This window comes from Triticum aestivum, chromosome 3B, assembly GCF_018294505.1.
Source record: "Triticum aestivum cultivar Chinese Spring chromosome 3B, IWGSC CS RefSeq v2.1, whole genome shotgun sequence".
Classification (NCBI taxonomy): domain Eukaryota; kingdom Viridiplantae; phylum Streptophyta; class Magnoliopsida; order Poales; family Poaceae; genus Triticum; species Triticum aestivum.
In genome coordinates, this window is record NC_057801.1 from 723,805,301 (window position 1) to 723,824,114 (window position 18,814).

Genomic DNA, 18,814 nt, shown 5'->3' on the forward strand with positions numbered 1-18,814 from the left:
CTAGATCTGCAACAGGAACAGCTCGAAACGAAAACAGAGGATATTTGCGTGATACGATGGTCAAAACCTTTGGGAGTATATATAATGAATTTTTACCGACCAAGATACGTAACGTGCAAGAAAACGGAGTCCGGGAGGCACACGAGGTGCCCACGAGACAGGGGGCGCGCCCAGTAAGGGTGGGCGCGCCCTCCACTCTCGTGGGGGCCTCGTGTCCCTCTCGGACTACTTCTTTCTTCCTAAAATTCTTAAATATTCAAAACTGATAAAAATTGCCATTGGAGTTGTTTTGGAGTCGGTTTACTTACCGTCCACATACCTATTCCTTTTCGGAGTCTGGAACGTTCTGAAAAGTGTCCCTTATGTATTCCTCCTGGGTTACGGTTTCAATAATATTAGTTTCAACATTGATAGGATTACCTGAAATATAATGTTTAATTCTTTGACCGTTCACCACCCTCGGACTTGTGCCTTCGAAGTTGTTGATTTTTATGGCACCAGAACGATAGACCTCCTCGATAACGTAGGGACCTTTCCATTTACAGAGAAATTTTCCGTAAAAATTCTTAAACGAAAGTTTAATAATAACACATAATCTCCTATGTTAAACTCACAGGCTTGAATAATAACATAGGTTTCCAATGTTTGCTCCTTTTCCAGCCAGAATTTTAGCTGCCGGCATTCCTCCTCTTCATGGTAAACCTTATAAAATAAGAGAGAATAGCCATAAGTATTGAGATATAATGTGTAATAACAGCCATAATGCAATAAATATTGATATAAAAGCATGATGCAAAAATGGACGTATCAATGTTGCGGCAAATGGAGCCGGGGTCGTCCAAGTCATCAGGCTCCGGCTCGCCGGCCCTCAGGCCCGAGCAGGAGGGGACACCGCTCGGGCGTCGCACTCGCAGCGGCGCCCTCATCATCAACGAGGGCGCCCAGCCCTCACTGCCTGCCCCCGCACCGGCGAGGCGCTCCCTATGCCTGGTCCGGCCGAAGCCCGAGCCGGGGTTGCTCCCCGTGAAGCCGGAGCACGTCGACATGGTGGCCCGCGACGACGAGTCTGCCCTCAAATGGGCGAAGGAGGACTACGTCCGCGAGCAGGTGCGCCGCCAGCGCCGGGCGTACCTGGAGCACCAGGCCCATCGCCGCGCCGAGGAGGGCGGCGTTATCGTCATCGACAGTGATGAGGAGGGCGAGGCCGGGCCATCAAGTGCCCCCCCCCCACACACACGTGTCGGCGACCCCGGACAGGGCTGCAGCAGGGATGTCGCAGGCGAGGCGCGCGACGACGACGACGGCGACGGCGGCGACTACACCCGCTTCTACAGGCTTCTCGGCATGTAGACGACGGCGGCTGCTAGGCTTTTTAGTTTGTTTTTTAAGTTAGGTGTAGTTCTTGCATGTTTTTATATTTTTATACAAATTTCAATGAAGTATGGCCGAGTTCCTGCAAAAATCCCCGAGTTTGCAAAATTTTGAAACGAACTTTGCCGAACCCGCGGCGACCGTGGGACGATGATTGGGAGCGAACCGAACCCCATGGGTCAATCTTGCGCCGGTTCGCCCCCAGACCGCTCTTTTTCGGCGTCTTGGGGGGGGGGGCGAACGGCTGGAGATGCTCTAACTGCTCGACAGCAACAAAAATTACGGTGTACCACCATACAATCCACCGGAGCATAGCATGTGTATTCTTCTGTCTGTAAAAAGCATAGCATGTGTGTACATTTTTCTCAAGGTATATGTCATGTGTGTACTAAATAATTTCTGAAATATGAACAGAATGGCGAAACACATCAACGACAGGCCGGAAGCTCGCAATCTTCCATGCACCATCGGTCTCTCTCAATGAGCATTCCCGCATCGATCGGTCCTCGTCGATCCCATCAATCAATGGATCGATCAATCAATGTATGCACTTGCCTCCCTCGAACCTCCACCCGATCTTGCCGGCCCGGCGCTCCCACTCCGGGCGCGACACGTAGCGCCTCCAGTCCTCCACGACGCGCCGGAGGTCGTGCAGCTTGTTCTCCAGGCCGATGCAGCAGGTCATGTGCACGGTGGCGATGCGGTTCAGGTCGCGCCCGAGCTGGCAGAAGCCGCTGACGTGCTTGCTGTCGACGAACCTGATCCGGACGCCGATGGGCGGCGCCGCCAGCTCCCGCTTGATCTCGTTGAAGACGAACTGGTCGTGGTTCTCCGGGAAGCGCGCCCTGGCGGCGTGCCAGTACGCCATGGCGCGCGCGTTGCGGGCCGTGGCCTTGAAGTAGATGAAACCCGTGTTTGGGTAGTTGCCCAGGTCGTCCGGGTCGCCGAAGTAGAAGTCGCTCGACGTCGTGATGTCCGCCGCCGCCGTGATGTGCACCCGCGGGTCCCGGAACCACGCCACGTCCACGTCCTGCACCCACGCACGTCGTCAACGCCTCGGTCGAGAGTTGTCGGCACGATTATTATTTCTAACGGAGATCGAGAGAGCACGTCGATCGATGTCCCGAAAGAAACAAATGAAAACAAAAAAACAACAATGGCAATGGCGACGACGTGCCGTGAAGAGGAGGTTGTAGCCGAGGAGGAGGACGCGGTGCTGGAGCCGGAGCTTGCTCCAGACGAGGTCGAGGTAGTCCTTGGTCATGTAGGTCTTGGCGCCGGAGAGGTCGAGGCCGTGGACGTCCGGGAGCAGCAGGTGGCAGTGCGGGTGCACGGCGCGGCACCGGCGGAGCGCGCCCTCGTCCATGGCCACCACCACGATGTGCTTCACCAGGTGCGAGATGTTGAGCCCCACGCGGAAGCTCTCGAGGAAGGAGTCCAGCAGCGACCCCTCCGCCGCCCACGCCTCGTTCACCGACGTCATGATCACCGTCCGGTCCTCCATGGCCGCCCGCCGCAGCATCCGCGCGAACGCGTCGTCGCCGCCTGTCTGCGCAAAGGAAACCGTTAAGCAGATTAGATAGCAAATGGCCGAAGAGCAAATACGAGTAGATCGTACCGCATTGGTAGCGGTAGGAGAAGAAGCCTTCGTCGCCGGTGCAGAAGCCGGCCGAGCCACCGCCTGGCTTCCCTGAGGAGTGAACTCCGTCGTCGTCGTGGGCCACGCGGGGCCTGCGGTGGCGGTGTAGAAGAAGACGAGCAGCGCAGTCGCTGAGGCCGCCCCTGAGAGGAAGATGGCCGCCGGCGAGGGCTGGGTGGTCTTGGAGATCGCCATGCCGGAGCAGCTGGATCAACGCGGAGGCATGCAGGGGAAAGGAGCAAGGGCTCGATCGGGGCAGCTTCCTATAGGCTATAGCTCTACCAGCAGCAAGCCTGACTTTCCTCGGACGCTGATAGGCCGTGCCAGTTCGTGACCTCTCCACTCTCACTGTACTACTACTACCATTTCTTGGCCCATTATTTATTGGACTATCATTCTACTAATATGCATGTTATGCATCACGGGTGGCTGGTTGACGGGGTGGTTAACTAACGCGCCATGGACTAATCAAACGCGAGGTCGTAGCCAGGTTCGATGCCATCCACATGGTTGCCCGTAATCAAACCGACAGATGAAACCAGCAGGGCGCATGGTCATGGGCAAGTCTCAGAACTTCCGCAGCCGAGCTTAATTACGAACGCGACAGATGACTGCACACAGCGATTTTTATTACGAGTTCGCCATGCCTCCATCGCTGCCACAGTGCACACGGCCAGAGGTGGAGGAGAAGCTTCCGCAAGCAAACGAGCAGCCGGTCGACACCGGCGCGCCAACTAAATGCCGAGATCTCGACGTGCGCGGTGCAACGGCATGGTTGTGGGCCGGGGAGGCATTCACGGGAACAAATCATGGCGAACTCCGGCCGTCCGTCACCAGCGTGTAGCAGCGCCTACCTACTAGTGTTAGCGTCACCAGTATCGCCGCCCGTACTGGCATGCTGTTGGCTTCTGCCAGAGCGACGCGTGCACGTGTTGGTCGTCGTATCATGTGCACGGCGCACCGACGAGACGACGCAGCCGGGGAAACAGAGCCCTGCCTGCCGCCTCCATATGAAGCAGTGCAGCGGCACATGGCGCAATTCTTTGACATGTTTTTTTTTTTGCGGGGAATTCTTTGACATGTTAGCGACACCGTACCAGTGGACGGTGGTGTTAGAACAAGGCAGTCACATCTGTGATTGTGATAGTACTTACTGTTAGGTGGTTAAACTGACTTTGCTCTGACCTCTGAGAACTACTCCAAACCATTCAGGGAAGGAAAGTTCAGGGACAGGCTCATAGGACTGAACTCTGCCGAACTTGTCATCTTTTTCCGTTGCGCGTCCGTCGGACCGAAGAAGAAAGCTGCGGCTCGACCGAGAGACAGCTTGCCTGACAGTTGCTTCTGTAGCCCGAGTCGTGGCGTTTTCCCCTTCTGCGATTAGTCGCCAGTCGCGACAGAATGTTGATGGCCTCCGGAAACGAAACTACTTCAGAGACGACATATGCTGGGACGATCTTTGCACCATGCCTAATCCAACAGCTTTGTGCACTTTGGTCTGACGCATGGACGGAAGTGTATCATGCGTGAAGTGTCGTCCGTGTAGCAATCTTCGGAACACTGCACTGTTCCTGCTGTCTACATTTCGAGAGAGAAAAACTGCTTCTGCTGTGCACGTCACCTAAGAGCAACTCCAATGGGCCGGCCCAAACGGACGATACATTTGTCCGCTTTATGTTCGTTTGGGTCGGCCGCGCCCGACGTCCGCTCTGTTTTGTATTTGAGTCGGCAATGCGCCTAACGCGCCGATCCATTTTCATGTCCGCACTCAAATTTTTAAAAAGACCCGTGGTCATAGATCATGCCAGCGGCCATGTCTCATGTCAGCATCATGCCAGCGCCGGCATACATTGCCGGCTTTAAAAAATGTACCAAACTGTTCATGCTGGCTCACTTGACAGCGGCCGGCACACATGTCAGCACACAAAAAGGGGTGGGACTTGAGTTCGACCACGCCATCATGGACCCGTGGTCATGCCAGCGCACAAGCCGGCATACAAAAAAGAAGGCGCTCGCGGCCACGAGATCACTCGTCGGTGAACTTGAGCATGTCAGCCTGCATTTTCTCGAACCATGGCCTCTTCCTTGGCGGCACGGTGTTGAGATCCACCTTCATGATCTCCACCCCAGTCATCATGCTTGCGAGAGCCACTTCTTTGGCCTTGGTCTTGGCGTTGGCGGCCTCGATCTCGAGCATCTTCGCTTGCTTCTCCGCTTCCAACTCAAGCATCTTGGCTTGCTTCTCCGCATCCATCTCTAGCCTCCTCCCTTGGATCTTCATGAAGGCGTTCATTACTCCTCTTTGAAACGCCAGCGCTCCTCCTCTCTTGAGTCCTTCTTGTTCATCATGCCCTCCACGCTTGTGATCAAGGCGTTCGATGCCGCATCCCACTTGTCCTCCTTCTTGGAGTTGGTCTTCCCCTGCGGCCGACCCGGCTCGCCGTCCCCAGCCTCCTCCACGGCTTTCTTTCCCCCGCGCGACTTGAGGGCGGCATATTGCGCCTTGAACTTCTCCTTATTTTTGATGACCATATAGAAATGGGAGAGGTTGAAGCACTTGCCATTGTGTTGGACTTTGAATGCCTCCAAAGCTTGAAATGCCTACAAATGTTTTCATGCAAGCATGTTGGCACAAATGGGATGCAAATGAACACACAAGCATGGACTTGATGACACAAAAGAGGGCTGCTTGGTATCATACCATGTCTTGCATGCCGATGCCGCTCACGGGGCGGGCCTTGACGCTCTCAAGAGTGGCACAAAACTTATTGTACTCTTGTTGGATCACTCTCCATCGCTTTGAAATGGACACCCACCCACGCGTGCTCGCAGTTTGGTAAGGAGGAAACTTCTTGCGCTCATGAAACTCCCGGTGGACACGAATCCAAAAAGTTGAATGCTTTTGTTCGGCGCCAGTCTTGGGGTCTTGTCCAATGTCCCTCCAACACTCGCAAAGAAGTTTGTCCTTGGCCGCCGTGTATGCCTTCGTGGGCTTGTTCTTGCGCTTCGGCTTTGGCCCAGCGGCTTGGTTGGTGAGCTCGTCCTCAAACAAAGGCTCCACTTCAATGTCGCGCTCGTCTTCTTCCTCTTGCCCGTAGTCATCCGGAAACTCGTGGTCAAGTGGAAAGCCGTCCAGGTCCATGCTGACCTGATCACGCATGAAGGCCGACTGATCATAGCCAGCGCCCGGCGTGAACACCCCGCGGCCGTCTTGGCTTTGTGTCTCGTCGGGGTCATAGCCAGCGACCGGCGCACCGCCCTCGAAGATGAGGTGCATGTAGTCCTAGTCGTCGGCGGCCGACATTTCGTCGAACAGGTTGCGGGCGTCAAGTAGCACGTCGGCCGGCATCTGCCGCGCGCATTTCCTCGCGCCTCCGGATGACGAGCCACCGTCTACCGGTGTGGCATTGAGGTTGATGGGCGCGGGCGTGGAAGGTGCCACCATGCTCACGTCGGGCGAGCACTCCCCAGAGAGGCGTGAGGCCTGCGGATACACATGGAAGCCGGGTATCGGGGTGCATGTCGACGCGCGGGGCGAGTCGGGCAGCACCATCCGAGGGAACGCGGACGAACCGGTGCTGGCCGCGGCGGCCACGGCGTCGTTGACGAGGCCGTGCTGGCTAGGGTTTAACCCTAGCATGTAGAGTGCCTCCCTCGTTGTCGCCGTGATGCGGGCGTTGGTGACCTCGTGCTGCGCGGCGGCGACGGCAGCCGCGACGACTTCACCCCTCGCGTCCGCAGCGTGCCTCCGGCTCTTCCTCTTGGCCAACTCCGCCGCCCGCAGTTCGGGCGTCAGCGCCTTCTATGGCTTGGCCGCGGCGGCGGTTTTGCGTGGGGCACGGGGCTTGCCTTTGCTGGAGGGGGCGGTCATCATGCCGGATGAGGCGAGGGAGGCGAAGCCAACGGCGGCGTCGAGGTCGAGGTTGTCGTCCATGGCAGGTGCGGGGTGGGAGCGCGCGCGGGCGGGAGGGTTTTAGGGAAAATGGGGAGAAATGGTGCTTGCTGCCACCGACCAGCGGGCCCAGGGAGAGGAGTAGGCACGCGCGCGCGTCCGTCACTTGTCCGCACCGACGCAAATCCGGCTCAAAATTGGGCCGGGAATGGGTTGCCCGCGGACGAAAAACGGACGCGCGCCCGTTTGGGTCGGCGCGTTGGGCCGCCTTACGGCGGCGGACGAAATGGGTCGCCATGTTGGAGTTGCTCTAAGTACTGTAAGCAACAACGCAAGTTAAACACTCGAGAGTAGGGCGTTTCGGTGCCAGACTCATCTGCACCCGGTTAGAGAAAATCGGAAAAAATTCAAAAAACTCCAAAAGAAAAATTGTGCGGTAGACAATTTGATGCGTGAGGCCCGTTCCAAATTTCAAGTCAGTTCGACATCTGAGCAGCTCTCGGCAAAAAATACAAACCAGACCAAAATAGTACTTCACGCATCAAAATGTCTATTTTGTCTATTTTGCTGAGAGCTCCTCAGATGTCCAAATGATTTGAAAATTGGAGAGGGCCTCATGCATCAAATTGTCTACCGCAAAAAATAGAATTTTTTGAAATTTTCTAGTATTTGTTTTAATTTTTTTCGCCAGCGCGGGTGAAGATGAGCTCGGGTGCAGAGATGGATTTTCGCTTGAGAAATCCCAAGTATCTTTATTTTTTCAATTCGCCAAAAAAGAGCTATGCTCCTTTATTCTTACATCGATCTTGTTGTTTCTCAAAGCCAAAGGCCATATATTTAGTAGCATAACCCCTTTCAAAACACCCTTACAGGAAATTAAAAAATTCATCCAAATCATTGGGGTGTCGAAGTATTTTCTTCTTTTTCTTCTTCTTCTTCTTCCTCTTCTTCTTCTTCTTGTATTATATCCGCCCGTGACAAGCTGTGAGCAATTTATTTTTTGCAGCCTTTGGGCCTCTGTCTCACTGCAGCGGACTTATTTAAACCCAGAAGCCTGTAGAAGTAGCAGACGGGAAGTTGTCGTCATCCCGGAGGAGAAAACGTGGAAGAGGGCTTGTTGAACGACCCAGTTTTGGTCGGACGGAGTCGGGGGGTGGGGGGATTCCCACACGCTCCCTGACGAGCCAAGTTTGGCCAACATAAGTTTTTCAAAAAAAACTTGCTGGAAATAATGGCATGCCTAAAGAAAGAAATTTGGGGACACGCCATCTTCCACATGGGTGGAAGCAGTGCCCTTCTACATTCCAACTAGGCAGTCCTCTGCTTGGGTGCGCTGGTGGTGCTAGTCGGTTGATGGGTGACTAGATGGTGGTCATCGACGTGCCAGAGTTGTCTTGGAGATTTGGTTGCAACGCCACCATATATGAGGATGCCTGACGGTGTAATACACCAGGGATGGCTTCTCGAATGGGAGCCCGACAGCAGGCATGCCATGGGGCTCAAGAGGCCCACCAGGGAGCTAGCGACAGGAAGGAGCTTGGAGGATCGAATGTGTATCCAGAGACCATCTTGGTCCCAAGTCAATATGTCGGCGGCCAAATTGGATCTACTCCCATTGTAAAACCCTAGCCCCACCATCAATACAAGGTGAGGGCTAAGAGCTCTCATTCCCATCTACACCCGTATAAAACTATATTATCAAGCAATCACATCTCCCTATCGTACTCCCTCTCATGAGGCATCCCACCATGAATACAAACATAAAACATGACGTAGGATATTGCTCCTTCCCGAATGCCCGAACTTGGGTAAACTCTTAGTGCAACCTTTGATCTGGTACTTTCAGCCATGTTCGTTACCCCTATCAAGGGTACTGGTGGCTTTATGCACCGTCAGTTGGTGCGTCAAGCATGGGCTGGGTTGGCAGGAGACCGATCCCAGATCGAATCTCCTCTAGCTTTCGGCAGTCTCCCACCGAAAGAAAGCCTAACTTTTGGCTCCTTCACTATGGACAGGATGGGCCGAGTTGACATCAACCCACCTGCCTCCCATGTCTGCACTGTCCTCTTCGACGCACTAGCATTCGACATTGACCGTCAAGGCGGCTTTCGCATTTGCGTTTCACCACTCCAGCAGATTGCATTGGTGGCCTCGCTAAGCTCTACAACACCTTCACCATCGACTTCTGTCTCGGAAGGCACCCTCGGGTTGCGGAACTCCTCGACCATGTACCAATAGGCGATCCAGAAGCGCCTGCATGACCATGTCGTTGTTGACATCGGAGCACGATTAACCTCATCGGACTCCATGATGACCTCACCACCAACTTTTGACTCGAAAGGCGATGACCCTGCACCAACAAGCTCGGCGACCGGGGCTCGGGTCCCAGCCTTGAGATCGGGTCACTGTGCTGACCTCACGACAAACCACAAGCCCGACCCAATATCATACCTAGTCGCCATGATGTGCGACTACTGCTTCATATACCATACCCCATAGGACTGCATCATCGATGGATCCATCTCAGACTACATCATCGACAGATTCATCTCAGATTGCATCATCTGATCCATCTCAGACTACAACATTGACACCGTCGAGCTCGCCTCACTGTTCGATGTAGAGGCTAGGCGAAGCCAACGTCATCACCATCGCAGGCACCAAAGTCGATGATGAGCTCTCGGACCCAGTCATGGAGGTCGGAGACAACTAGCCGGCCTCACCTCTGGTACCAGCCTCGGATGACGAGGAGGCCTCATAGGCCATTACTCCTCAGCAGGTCATGATGACGACACCGGTCGTGACCTATGCAGCACCAACAAATCTAATCATACCAAGCACCAACAGGGCCGCGGCAACACATGGAGGGCCTCCCATCCCTCCTCCAGCCTCGAAACATGTGGCGCCCCATCAATATCGTCTGCACGTCCCCCGCTTGGACACAACCTGGGAACCTTCAGTACCATCGACACCTGGGCCCTGAGCCACACCGGATTAACAACCACGACGCCCATCATCACCTACGATGTGATGCACTTCCTCAACAACCCCATAATAGGAAGTGATCCCGTCACACAAGCAATGGCCCTGCATGGGCGGGGGCATGAAACGATCAATGATACGTCTCCAATGTATCTATAATTTTTGATTGTTCCATGCTATTATATTATTTGTTTTGGATGTTTATGGGCTTTACTTTACACTTTCATATCATTTTTGGGACTAACCTACTAACCGGAGGCCCAGCCCGAATTGTTGTTTTTTTGCCTATTTTAGTGTTTCGAAGAAAAGGAATATCAAACGGAGTCCAAACGGGATGAAACCTTCGGGAGCGATCTTTTCGGAACAAATGCAAACCAGGAGACTTGGAGTGAATGTCAAGAAGCGAACGAGGCAGCCACGAGGGTGCTCGGCACGCCCTAAGGGGGTGGGCGCGCCCCCACCCTCGTGGGCCCCTACTGGCTCAACTGACCTACTTCTTCCTCCTATATATATTCACGTACCCTGAAAACATCCAGGAGCACCACGAAAACCTAATTCCACCGCCGCAACCTTCTGTATCCGCGAGATCCCATCTTGGAGCCTTCGTTGGCGCTCCGCCGGAGTGGGAATCGACCACGGAGGGCCTCTACATCATCTTCAAGGCCTCTCCGATGAGTTGTGAGTAGTTTACCACAGACCTTCGGGTCAATAGTTATTAGCTAGGTGGCTTCTTCTCTCTCTTTGAATCTCAATACAAAGTTCTCCTCGATCTTCTTGGAGATCTATTCGATGTAACTCTTTTTGCGGTGTGTTCCGATGAATTGTGCGTTTATGATAAAGTTTATCTATGAGAAATATTTGAATATCCTCTGAATTCTTTTATGTATGATTGGTTATCTTTGCAAGTCTCTTCGAATTATTAGTTTGGTTTGGCCTACTATATTGATCTTTCTTGCAATGGGAGAAGTGCTCAGCTTTGGGTTCAATCTTGTGATGTCCTTTCCCAGTGACAGCAGGGGCATCAAGGCACGTATTGTATTGTTGCCATCGAGGATAAAAAGATGGGGTTTATGTCAAATTGCATGAGTTTATCCCTCTACATCATGTCATCTTTCTTAATGCGCTTCATGAACTTAATACTCTAGATGCAGGCAGGAGTCGGTCGATGTGTGGAGTAATAATAGTAGATGCATAATCGTTTCGATCTACTTGTCACGGACGTGATGCCTATATACATGAGCATGCCTAGATATTCTCATAACTATGCACTTTTCTATCAATTGCTCGACAGTAATTTGTTCACCTACCGTAATACTTATGCTGTCTTGAGAGAAGCCACTAGTGAAACCTATGGCCCCCAGGGTCTATCTTTTATCATATAAGTTTTCCATCTACTTTTATTTGCATCTTTACTTTCCAATCTATATCATAAAAATACCAAAAATATTTATCTTATCTTATTATCTCTATCAGATCTCACTTTTGCAAGTTACCGTGAAGGGATTGGCAACCCCTTTATCGCGTTGGTTGCGAGGTTCTTGTTTATTTGTGTAGGTACGAGGGACTTCTGTGGAGCTTCTTACTGGATTGATGCCTTGGTTCTCAAAAACTGAGGGAAATACTTACGCTACTTTGCTGCATCACCCTTTCCTCTTCAAGGGAAAACCAATGCAGTGCTCAAGAGGTAGCAAGAAGGATTTCTGGCGCCGTTGCTGGGGAGGTCTTCGCTCAAGTCAAGACATACCAAGTACCCATCACAAACTCATCTCCCTCGCATTACATTATTTGCCATTTGCCTTTCGTTTTCCTCTCCCCCACTTCACCCTTGCCGTTTTATTTGCCCTCTCTCTCCTGCTCACCTCTCTTTTTCGCTTGCCTTTTGTGTGCTTGTGTGTTGGATTGCTTGTCACGAAGGCTCAAGATAATACCAAATTGTGTGACTTTTCCAATACCAATAAAAATGATTTCCTTAGCACACCGATTTCTCCTCTTAATGATGCTGAATCTTGTGAAATCAATGCTGCTTTATTGAATCTTGTTATGAAAGATCAATTCTCCTGCCTTCCTAGTGAAGATGCCGCTACTCATCTAAACAACTTTGTGGATTTGTGTGATATGCAAAAGAAAAAAGACATGGATAATGACATTGTTAAATTGAAGCTATTTACGTTTTCACTTAGAGATCGTGCTAAAACTTGGTTTTCGTCTTTGCCTAAAAATAGTATTGATTCTTGGAATAAGTGCAAGGATGATTTTATCTCTAAGTATGTTCCTCCTGCTAAAATCATCTCTCTTAGAAACGATATTATGAATTTTAAACAACTTTATCATGAGCATGTTGCCCAATCTTGGGAAAGAATGAAATTAATGATTCACAATTGCCCTACTCATGGTTTGAATTTATGGATGATCATACAAAACTTTTATGCCGGATTGAATTTTGCTTCTAGAAATCTTTTAGATTCGGCCGCGGGAGGCACTTTTATGGAAATCACTTTAGGAGAATCTACAAAACTCCTTGATAATATTATGGTTAACTATTCTCAATGGCACACCGAAAGATCTACTAGTAAAAAAGTTCATTTGATAGAAGAAATTAATGTTTTGAGTGGAAAGATGGATGAACTTATGAAATTGTTTACTACTAAGAGTGCTCCTATTGATCCTAATGATATGCCTTTGTCTACTTTGATTGAGAATAATAATGAATCTATGGATGTAAATTTTGTTGGTAGGAATAATTTTGGTAACAATGCTTATAGAGGAAACTTTAATCCTAGGCCTTTTCCTAGTAATTCCTCTAATAATTATGGTAATTCCTACAACAATTCTTATGGAAATTTTAATAAGATATCCTCTGATTTTGATAATAGTGTTAAAGAATTTATGATCTCTCAAAAGAATTTCAGTGCTTTGCTTGAAGAAAAATTGCTCAAGGTTGATGAATTGGGTAGGAACGTTGATAGACTTTCGCTTGATGTTGATTCTTTGAAACTTAGATCTATTCCACCTAAGCATGATATCAATGAGTCTCTCAAAGCCATGAGAATTTCCATTGATGAGTGCAAAGAAAGAACCGCTAGGATGCGTGCTAAGAAAGATTGCTTTGTAAAAGCGTGTTCTTCTAGTTTCCATGAAAATAATGATGAAGATCTAAAAGTTATTGATGTGTCTCCTATTAAATCTTTGTTTTGCAATATGAATCTTGATAATGATGAGACTGGAGATGAGTCAACTTTAGTTAAAAGGCGTCCCAATAATTCAAAGTTTTTAGATCTTGATGCTAAATTTGGTAAAAATGGGATTGGAGGGGTCAAAACTTTACATAGCATTGAACCCACTATTATGGATTTCAAGGAATTTAATTATGATAATTGTTCTTTAATAGATTGTATTTCCTTGTTGCAATCTGTGTTGAATTCTCCTCATGCTTATAGTCAAAATAAAGCTTTTACCAAACATATTGTTGATGCCTTGATGTAATCTTATGAAGAAAAACTTGAATTGGAAGTTTCTATACCTAGAAAACTTTATGATGAGTGGGAACCTACTAAAAAATTAAAATTAAAGATCATGAATGCCATGCTTTGTGTGATTTGGGTGCTAGTGTTTCCACGATTCCGGAAACTTCATGTGATGTGCTAGGTTTCTATGATTTTGATGATTGCTCTTTAAACTTGCACCTTGCGGATTCCACCATTAAGAAACCTATGGGAAAGATCAATGATGTTCTTATTGTTGCAAATAGGAATTATGTGCCCGTAGATTTTATCATTCTTGATATATATTGCAATCTTTCATGTCCTATTATTCTTGGTAGACCTTTCCTTAAAACGATTGGTGCGATTATTGATATGAAGGAAGGGAATATTAGATTCCAATTTCCATTAAGGAAATGCATGGAACACTTCCCAAGAAAGAAAGTCAAATTACCTTATGAATCTATCATGTGTGCCACTTATGAATTGAATGCCAAAGATGGCAATACTTAGATCTATTCTCGCTTTTATGCCTAGCTAGGGGCGTTAAACGATAGCGCTTGTTGGGAGGCAATCCAATTTTATTTTTATTCCTTGCTTTTTGCTTCTGTTTAGTAATAAATATTTCATCTAGCATCTGTTTAGATGTGGTTTTATGTTTTAATTAGTGTTTGTGCGGAGTAGAACCTATAGGATAACCTATGGTGATAGTTAATTTGGTTCTGCTGAAAAACAGAAACTTTTGCGCGCACGATAATAATTTTAATAAATCACAGAAAAGTGATTTTGCGTTAATTCTTTTTGCAGTAGATAAATAGACAAATTACCCAGGACTTCCTATTTTGGTAGGATATTTAGAGTTCCAGAAGTATTCGAAAGTTACAGATTGCTACAGACTGTTTTTTTTTTGACAGATTCTGTTTTTCGTGTGTTGTTTCCTTATTTTGATGCATCTATGGCTAGTATCGGGGGGTATGAACCATAGAGAAGTTGGAATACAGTATGTTTAACACCAATATAAATAAAGAATGAGTTCATTACAGTACTTTATGTGGTGGTTTTTCTTTCTTGCACTAACGGAGCTCATGAGATTTCCTGTTGAGTTTTGTGTTGTGAGGTTTTCAAGTTTTGGGTAAAGATTTGATGGACTATGGAATAAGGAGTGGCAAGAGCCTAAGCTTGGGATGCCCATGGCACCCCAAGATATCCAAGGACAACCAAAAGCCTAAGCTTGGGGATGCCCCGAAAGGCATCCCCTCTTTCGTCTTCGTTTATCGGTAACTTTACTTGGAGCTATATTTTTATTCACCACATGATATGTGTTTTGATTGGAGCGTCTTGTATGATATGGGTCTTTTATTTTTAGTTTACCACAACCATCCTTGATGTACACACCTTTTGGGAGAGACACACTTGATTTGGAATTTATTAAAATACTCTATGTGCTTCACTTATATCTTTTGAGCTAGATAATTTTGCTCTAGTGCGTCACTTATACTTTTTAGAGCATGGCGGTGGCTTAATTTTGTAGAAATTGTTGATCTCTTATGCTTCATTTATATTATTTTGAGAGTCTTATAGAACATCATGGTATTTGCTATGGTTATAAATTTGGTCCTAGAATGATGGGCATCCAAGTTGGGTATAATAAAAATTATCATAGAAAGCGAATTGGATGCTATGATTAATTTGATGCTTGATAATTGTTTTGAGATATGAGGATGGTGATATTAGAGTCATGCTAGTGGAGTAATTATGAATTTGAGGAATACTTGTGTTGAAGTTTGTGATTCCCGTAGCATGCACGTATGGTGAACCGCTTTGTGATGAAGTTGGAGCATATTTATTGATTGTCTTTCTTATGAGTGGCGGTCGGGGACGAGCGATGATCTTTTCCTACCAATCTATCCCCCTAGGAGCATGCACGTAGTACTTTGTTTTCAATGACTTGTAGATTTTTGGAATAAGTATATGAGTTCTTTATGACTAATGTTGAGTCAATGGATTATACACACTCTCACCCTTCCACCATTAGCCTCTCTTGTGCCGCGCAACTTTTGCCGGTACCATACACCCACCATATACCTTCCTCAAAACAGCCACCATACCTACCTATTATGGCATTTCCATAGCCATTCCGAGATATATTGATATGCAACTTTCCACCGTTCCGTTTATTATGACACGCATCATCATTGTCATATTGTTTTTGCATGATCATGTAGTTGGCATCGTATCTGTGGCAAAGCCACCTTCATAATTCTTCCATACATGTCACTCTTGATTCATTGCATATCCCGGTACACCGCCGAAGGCATTCATATCGAGTCATATTTTGTTCTAAGTATCGAGTTGTAATCTTGAGTTGTAAGTAAATAAAAGTGTGATGATCTTCATTATTAGCATTGTCCCAAGTGAGGAAATGATGATGGAGACTATGATTCCCCCACAAGTCGGGATGAGACTTCGGACTTTATAAAAAAAAGGCCAAAAAAAGAGAAAGGCCAAATAAAAAATGCGAGAAAAAGAGAGAAGGGACAATGTTACTGTCCTTTTTACCACACTTGTGCTTCAAAGTAGCTCCATGATCTTCATGATAGAGAGTCTCCTATGTTGTCACTTTCATATACTAGTGGGAATTTTTCATTATAGAACTTGGCTTGTATATTCCAATGACGGGCTTCCTCTAAACACCCTAGGTCTTCATGAGCAAGCAAGTTGGATGCACACCCACTTAGTTTCTTTTGTTGAGCTTTCATACATTTATAGCTCTAGTGCATCCGTTGCATGGCAATCCCTACTCACTCACATTGATATCTATTAATGGGCATCTCCATATCCCATTGATACGCCTAGTCGGTGGGAGACTATCTTCTCCTTTTTTGTCTTCTCCACAACCACCATTCTATTCCACACATAGTGCTATGTCCATGGCTCATGCTCATGTATTGCATGAAAATTGAAAAAGTTTGAGAATACTAAAGTACTATGAAACAATTGCTTGGCTTGTCATTGGGATTGTGCATGATTAAATACTTTGTGTGATGAAGATAGAGCATAGCCATACTATATGATTTTGTGGGATAACTTTCTTTAGCCATGTTATTTTGAGAAGACATGATTGCTTTGTTAGTATGCTTGAAGTATTATTGTTTTTATGTCAATATAAACTTTTATTTTGAATCATTTGGATCTGAACATTCATGCCACAATAAACAAAATTACATTGAGAATTATGCTAGGTAGCATTCCACATCAAAAATTCTATTTTTATCATTTACCTACTCGAGGACGAGCAGGAATTAAGCTTGGGGATGCTTGATATGTCTCCAACGTATCTATAATTTTTGATTGATCCATGATATTATATTACCTGTTTTGGATGTTTATGGGCTTTACTTTACACTTTTATATCATTTTTGGGACTAACCTACTAACCGGAGGCCCAGCCTGAATTGCTGTTTTTTTGTCTATTTCAGTGTTTCGAAGAAAAGGAATATCAAACGGAGTCCAAACGGGATGAAACCTTCGGGAGCGATCTTTTCGGAACAAATGCAAACTAGGAGACTTGGAGTGAACGTCAAGAAGCGAACGAGGTGGCCACGAGGGTGCCCGGCGAGCCCTAAGGGGGTGGGCGCGCCCCCGCCCTCGTGGGCCCCTCGTGGCTCAACCGACCTACTTCTTCGTCCTATATGTATTCATGTACCCTAGAAACATCCAGGAGCACCACGAAAACCTAATTCCACCGCCGCAACCTTCTGTATCCGCGAGATCCCATCTTGGAGCCTTCGTCGGCGCTCCGCCGGAGGAGGAATCGACCATGGAGGGCCTCTACATCATCTCCAAGGCCTCTCCGATGAGTTGTGAGTAGTTTACCATAGACCTTCGGGTCCATAGTTATTAGCTAGATGGCTTCTTCTCTCTCTTTGAATCTCAATACAAAGTTCTCCTCGATCTTCTTGGAGATCTATTCGATGTAACTCTTTTTACGGTGTGTTTGTCGAGATCCGATGAATTGTGGGTTTATGATCAAGTTTATCTATGAGAAATATTTGAATATCCTCTGAATTCTTTTATGTATGATTGGTTATCTTTGCAAGTCTCTTCGAACTATTAGTTTGGTTTGGCCTACTAGATTGATCTTTCTTGCAATGGGAGAAGTGCTTAGCTTTGGGTTCAATCTTGCGATGTCCTTTCCCAGTGACAGCAGGGACAGCAAGGCACGTATTGTATTGTTGCCATCAAGGATAAAAAGATGGGTTTATGTCATATTGCATGAGTTTATCCCTCTACATCATGTCATCTTTCTTAATGCGTTACTATGTTCTTCATGAACTTAATACTCTAGATGCAGGCAGGAGTCGGTCGATGTGTGGAGTAATAGTAGTAAATGCAGAATCGTTTCGATCTACTTGTCATGCCTAGATATTCTCATAACTATGCACTTTTCTATCAATTGCTCGAAGTAATTTGTTCACCTACCGTAATACTTATGCTATCTTGAGAGAAGCCACTAGTGAAACCTATGGCCCTCGGGGTCTATCTTTTATCATATAAGTTTTCCATCTACTTTTATTTGCATCTTTACTTTCCAATCTATATCATAAAAATACCAAAAATATTTATCTTATCTTATTATCTCTATCAGATCTCACTTTCGCAAGTTACCGTGAAGGGATTGACAACCCCTTTATCGCGTTGGTTGCGAGATTCTTGTTTGTTTGTGTAGGTACGAGGGACTTCTGTGGAGCCTTCTACTGGATTGATACCTTAGTTCTCAAAAACTGAGGGAAATACTTACGCTACTTTGCTGCATCTCCTTTTCCTCTTTGTCGGTGTCAAAACCGGCGGATCTCGGGTAGGGGGTCCCGAACTGTGCGTCTAGGCGGATGGTAATAGGAGACAAGGGACACGATGTTTTTACCCAGGTTCGGGCCCTCTCGATGGAGGTAAAACCCTACTCTCGCTTGATTAATATTGATGATATGGTTAGTAAAAGAGTAGATCTACCACGAGATCGGAGTGGCTAGACCCTAGAAGCTAGCCTATGGTATGATTGTTGTTCGTCCTACGGACTAAAACTCTCCGGTTTATATAGACACCGGAGAGGGCTAGGGTTACACAGAGTCGGTTACAACGGGAGGAGATCTTCATATCGTATCGCCAAGCTTGCCTTCCACGCCAAGGAAGGTCTCATCCGGACACGGGACGGAGTCTTCAATCTTGTATCTTCATAGTCCGGGAGTCCGGCCATCCGGACACCCCCTAATCCAGGACTCCCTCAGTAGCCCCTGAACCAGGCTTCAATGACGACGAGTCCGGCGCGCAGTTGTCTTCGGCATTGCAAGGCGGGTTCTCTTGCAAATTCTCTGTATCCGTCGAATAGTGTCCGGCTTCTAGTGTGTGTTGTCCTCCTTGGCTGCTGTGCCCCATAATGACCATCTTCCACGC

At 47.5% G+C, this 18,814-nt stretch overlaps 1 protein-coding gene across 2 annotated transcripts; it reads right to left on the minus strand.

Annotated features, from left to right (window-relative positions):
- Positions 1-1,681: 1,681 nt before the first annotated feature.
- On the minus strand, positions 1,682-3,525 carry LOC123066215 (uncharacterized protein At4g15970-like). 2 transcript variants are annotated; one of them, XM_044489349.1, is made up of 3 exons: positions 2,990-3,520; positions 2,549-2,920; positions 1,682-2,401 (listed from the first exon to the last, which is right to left on the minus strand). In XM_044489349.1, the coding sequence occupies exons 1-3, from the start codon at positions 3,203-3,205 to the stop codon at positions 1,910-1,912; spliced, it is 1,080 nt and encodes a 359-aa protein (XP_044345284.1). In that variant the 5' UTR covers positions 3,206-3,520; the 3' UTR covers positions 1,682-1,909. The 2 variants fall into 2 exon arrangements, with proteins under 2 accessions (XP_044345284.1, XP_044345283.1); XM_044489348.1 differs by having other exon boundaries at positions 2,549-3,525.
- Between the last annotated feature and the right edge of the window lie 15,289 nt (positions 3,526-18,814).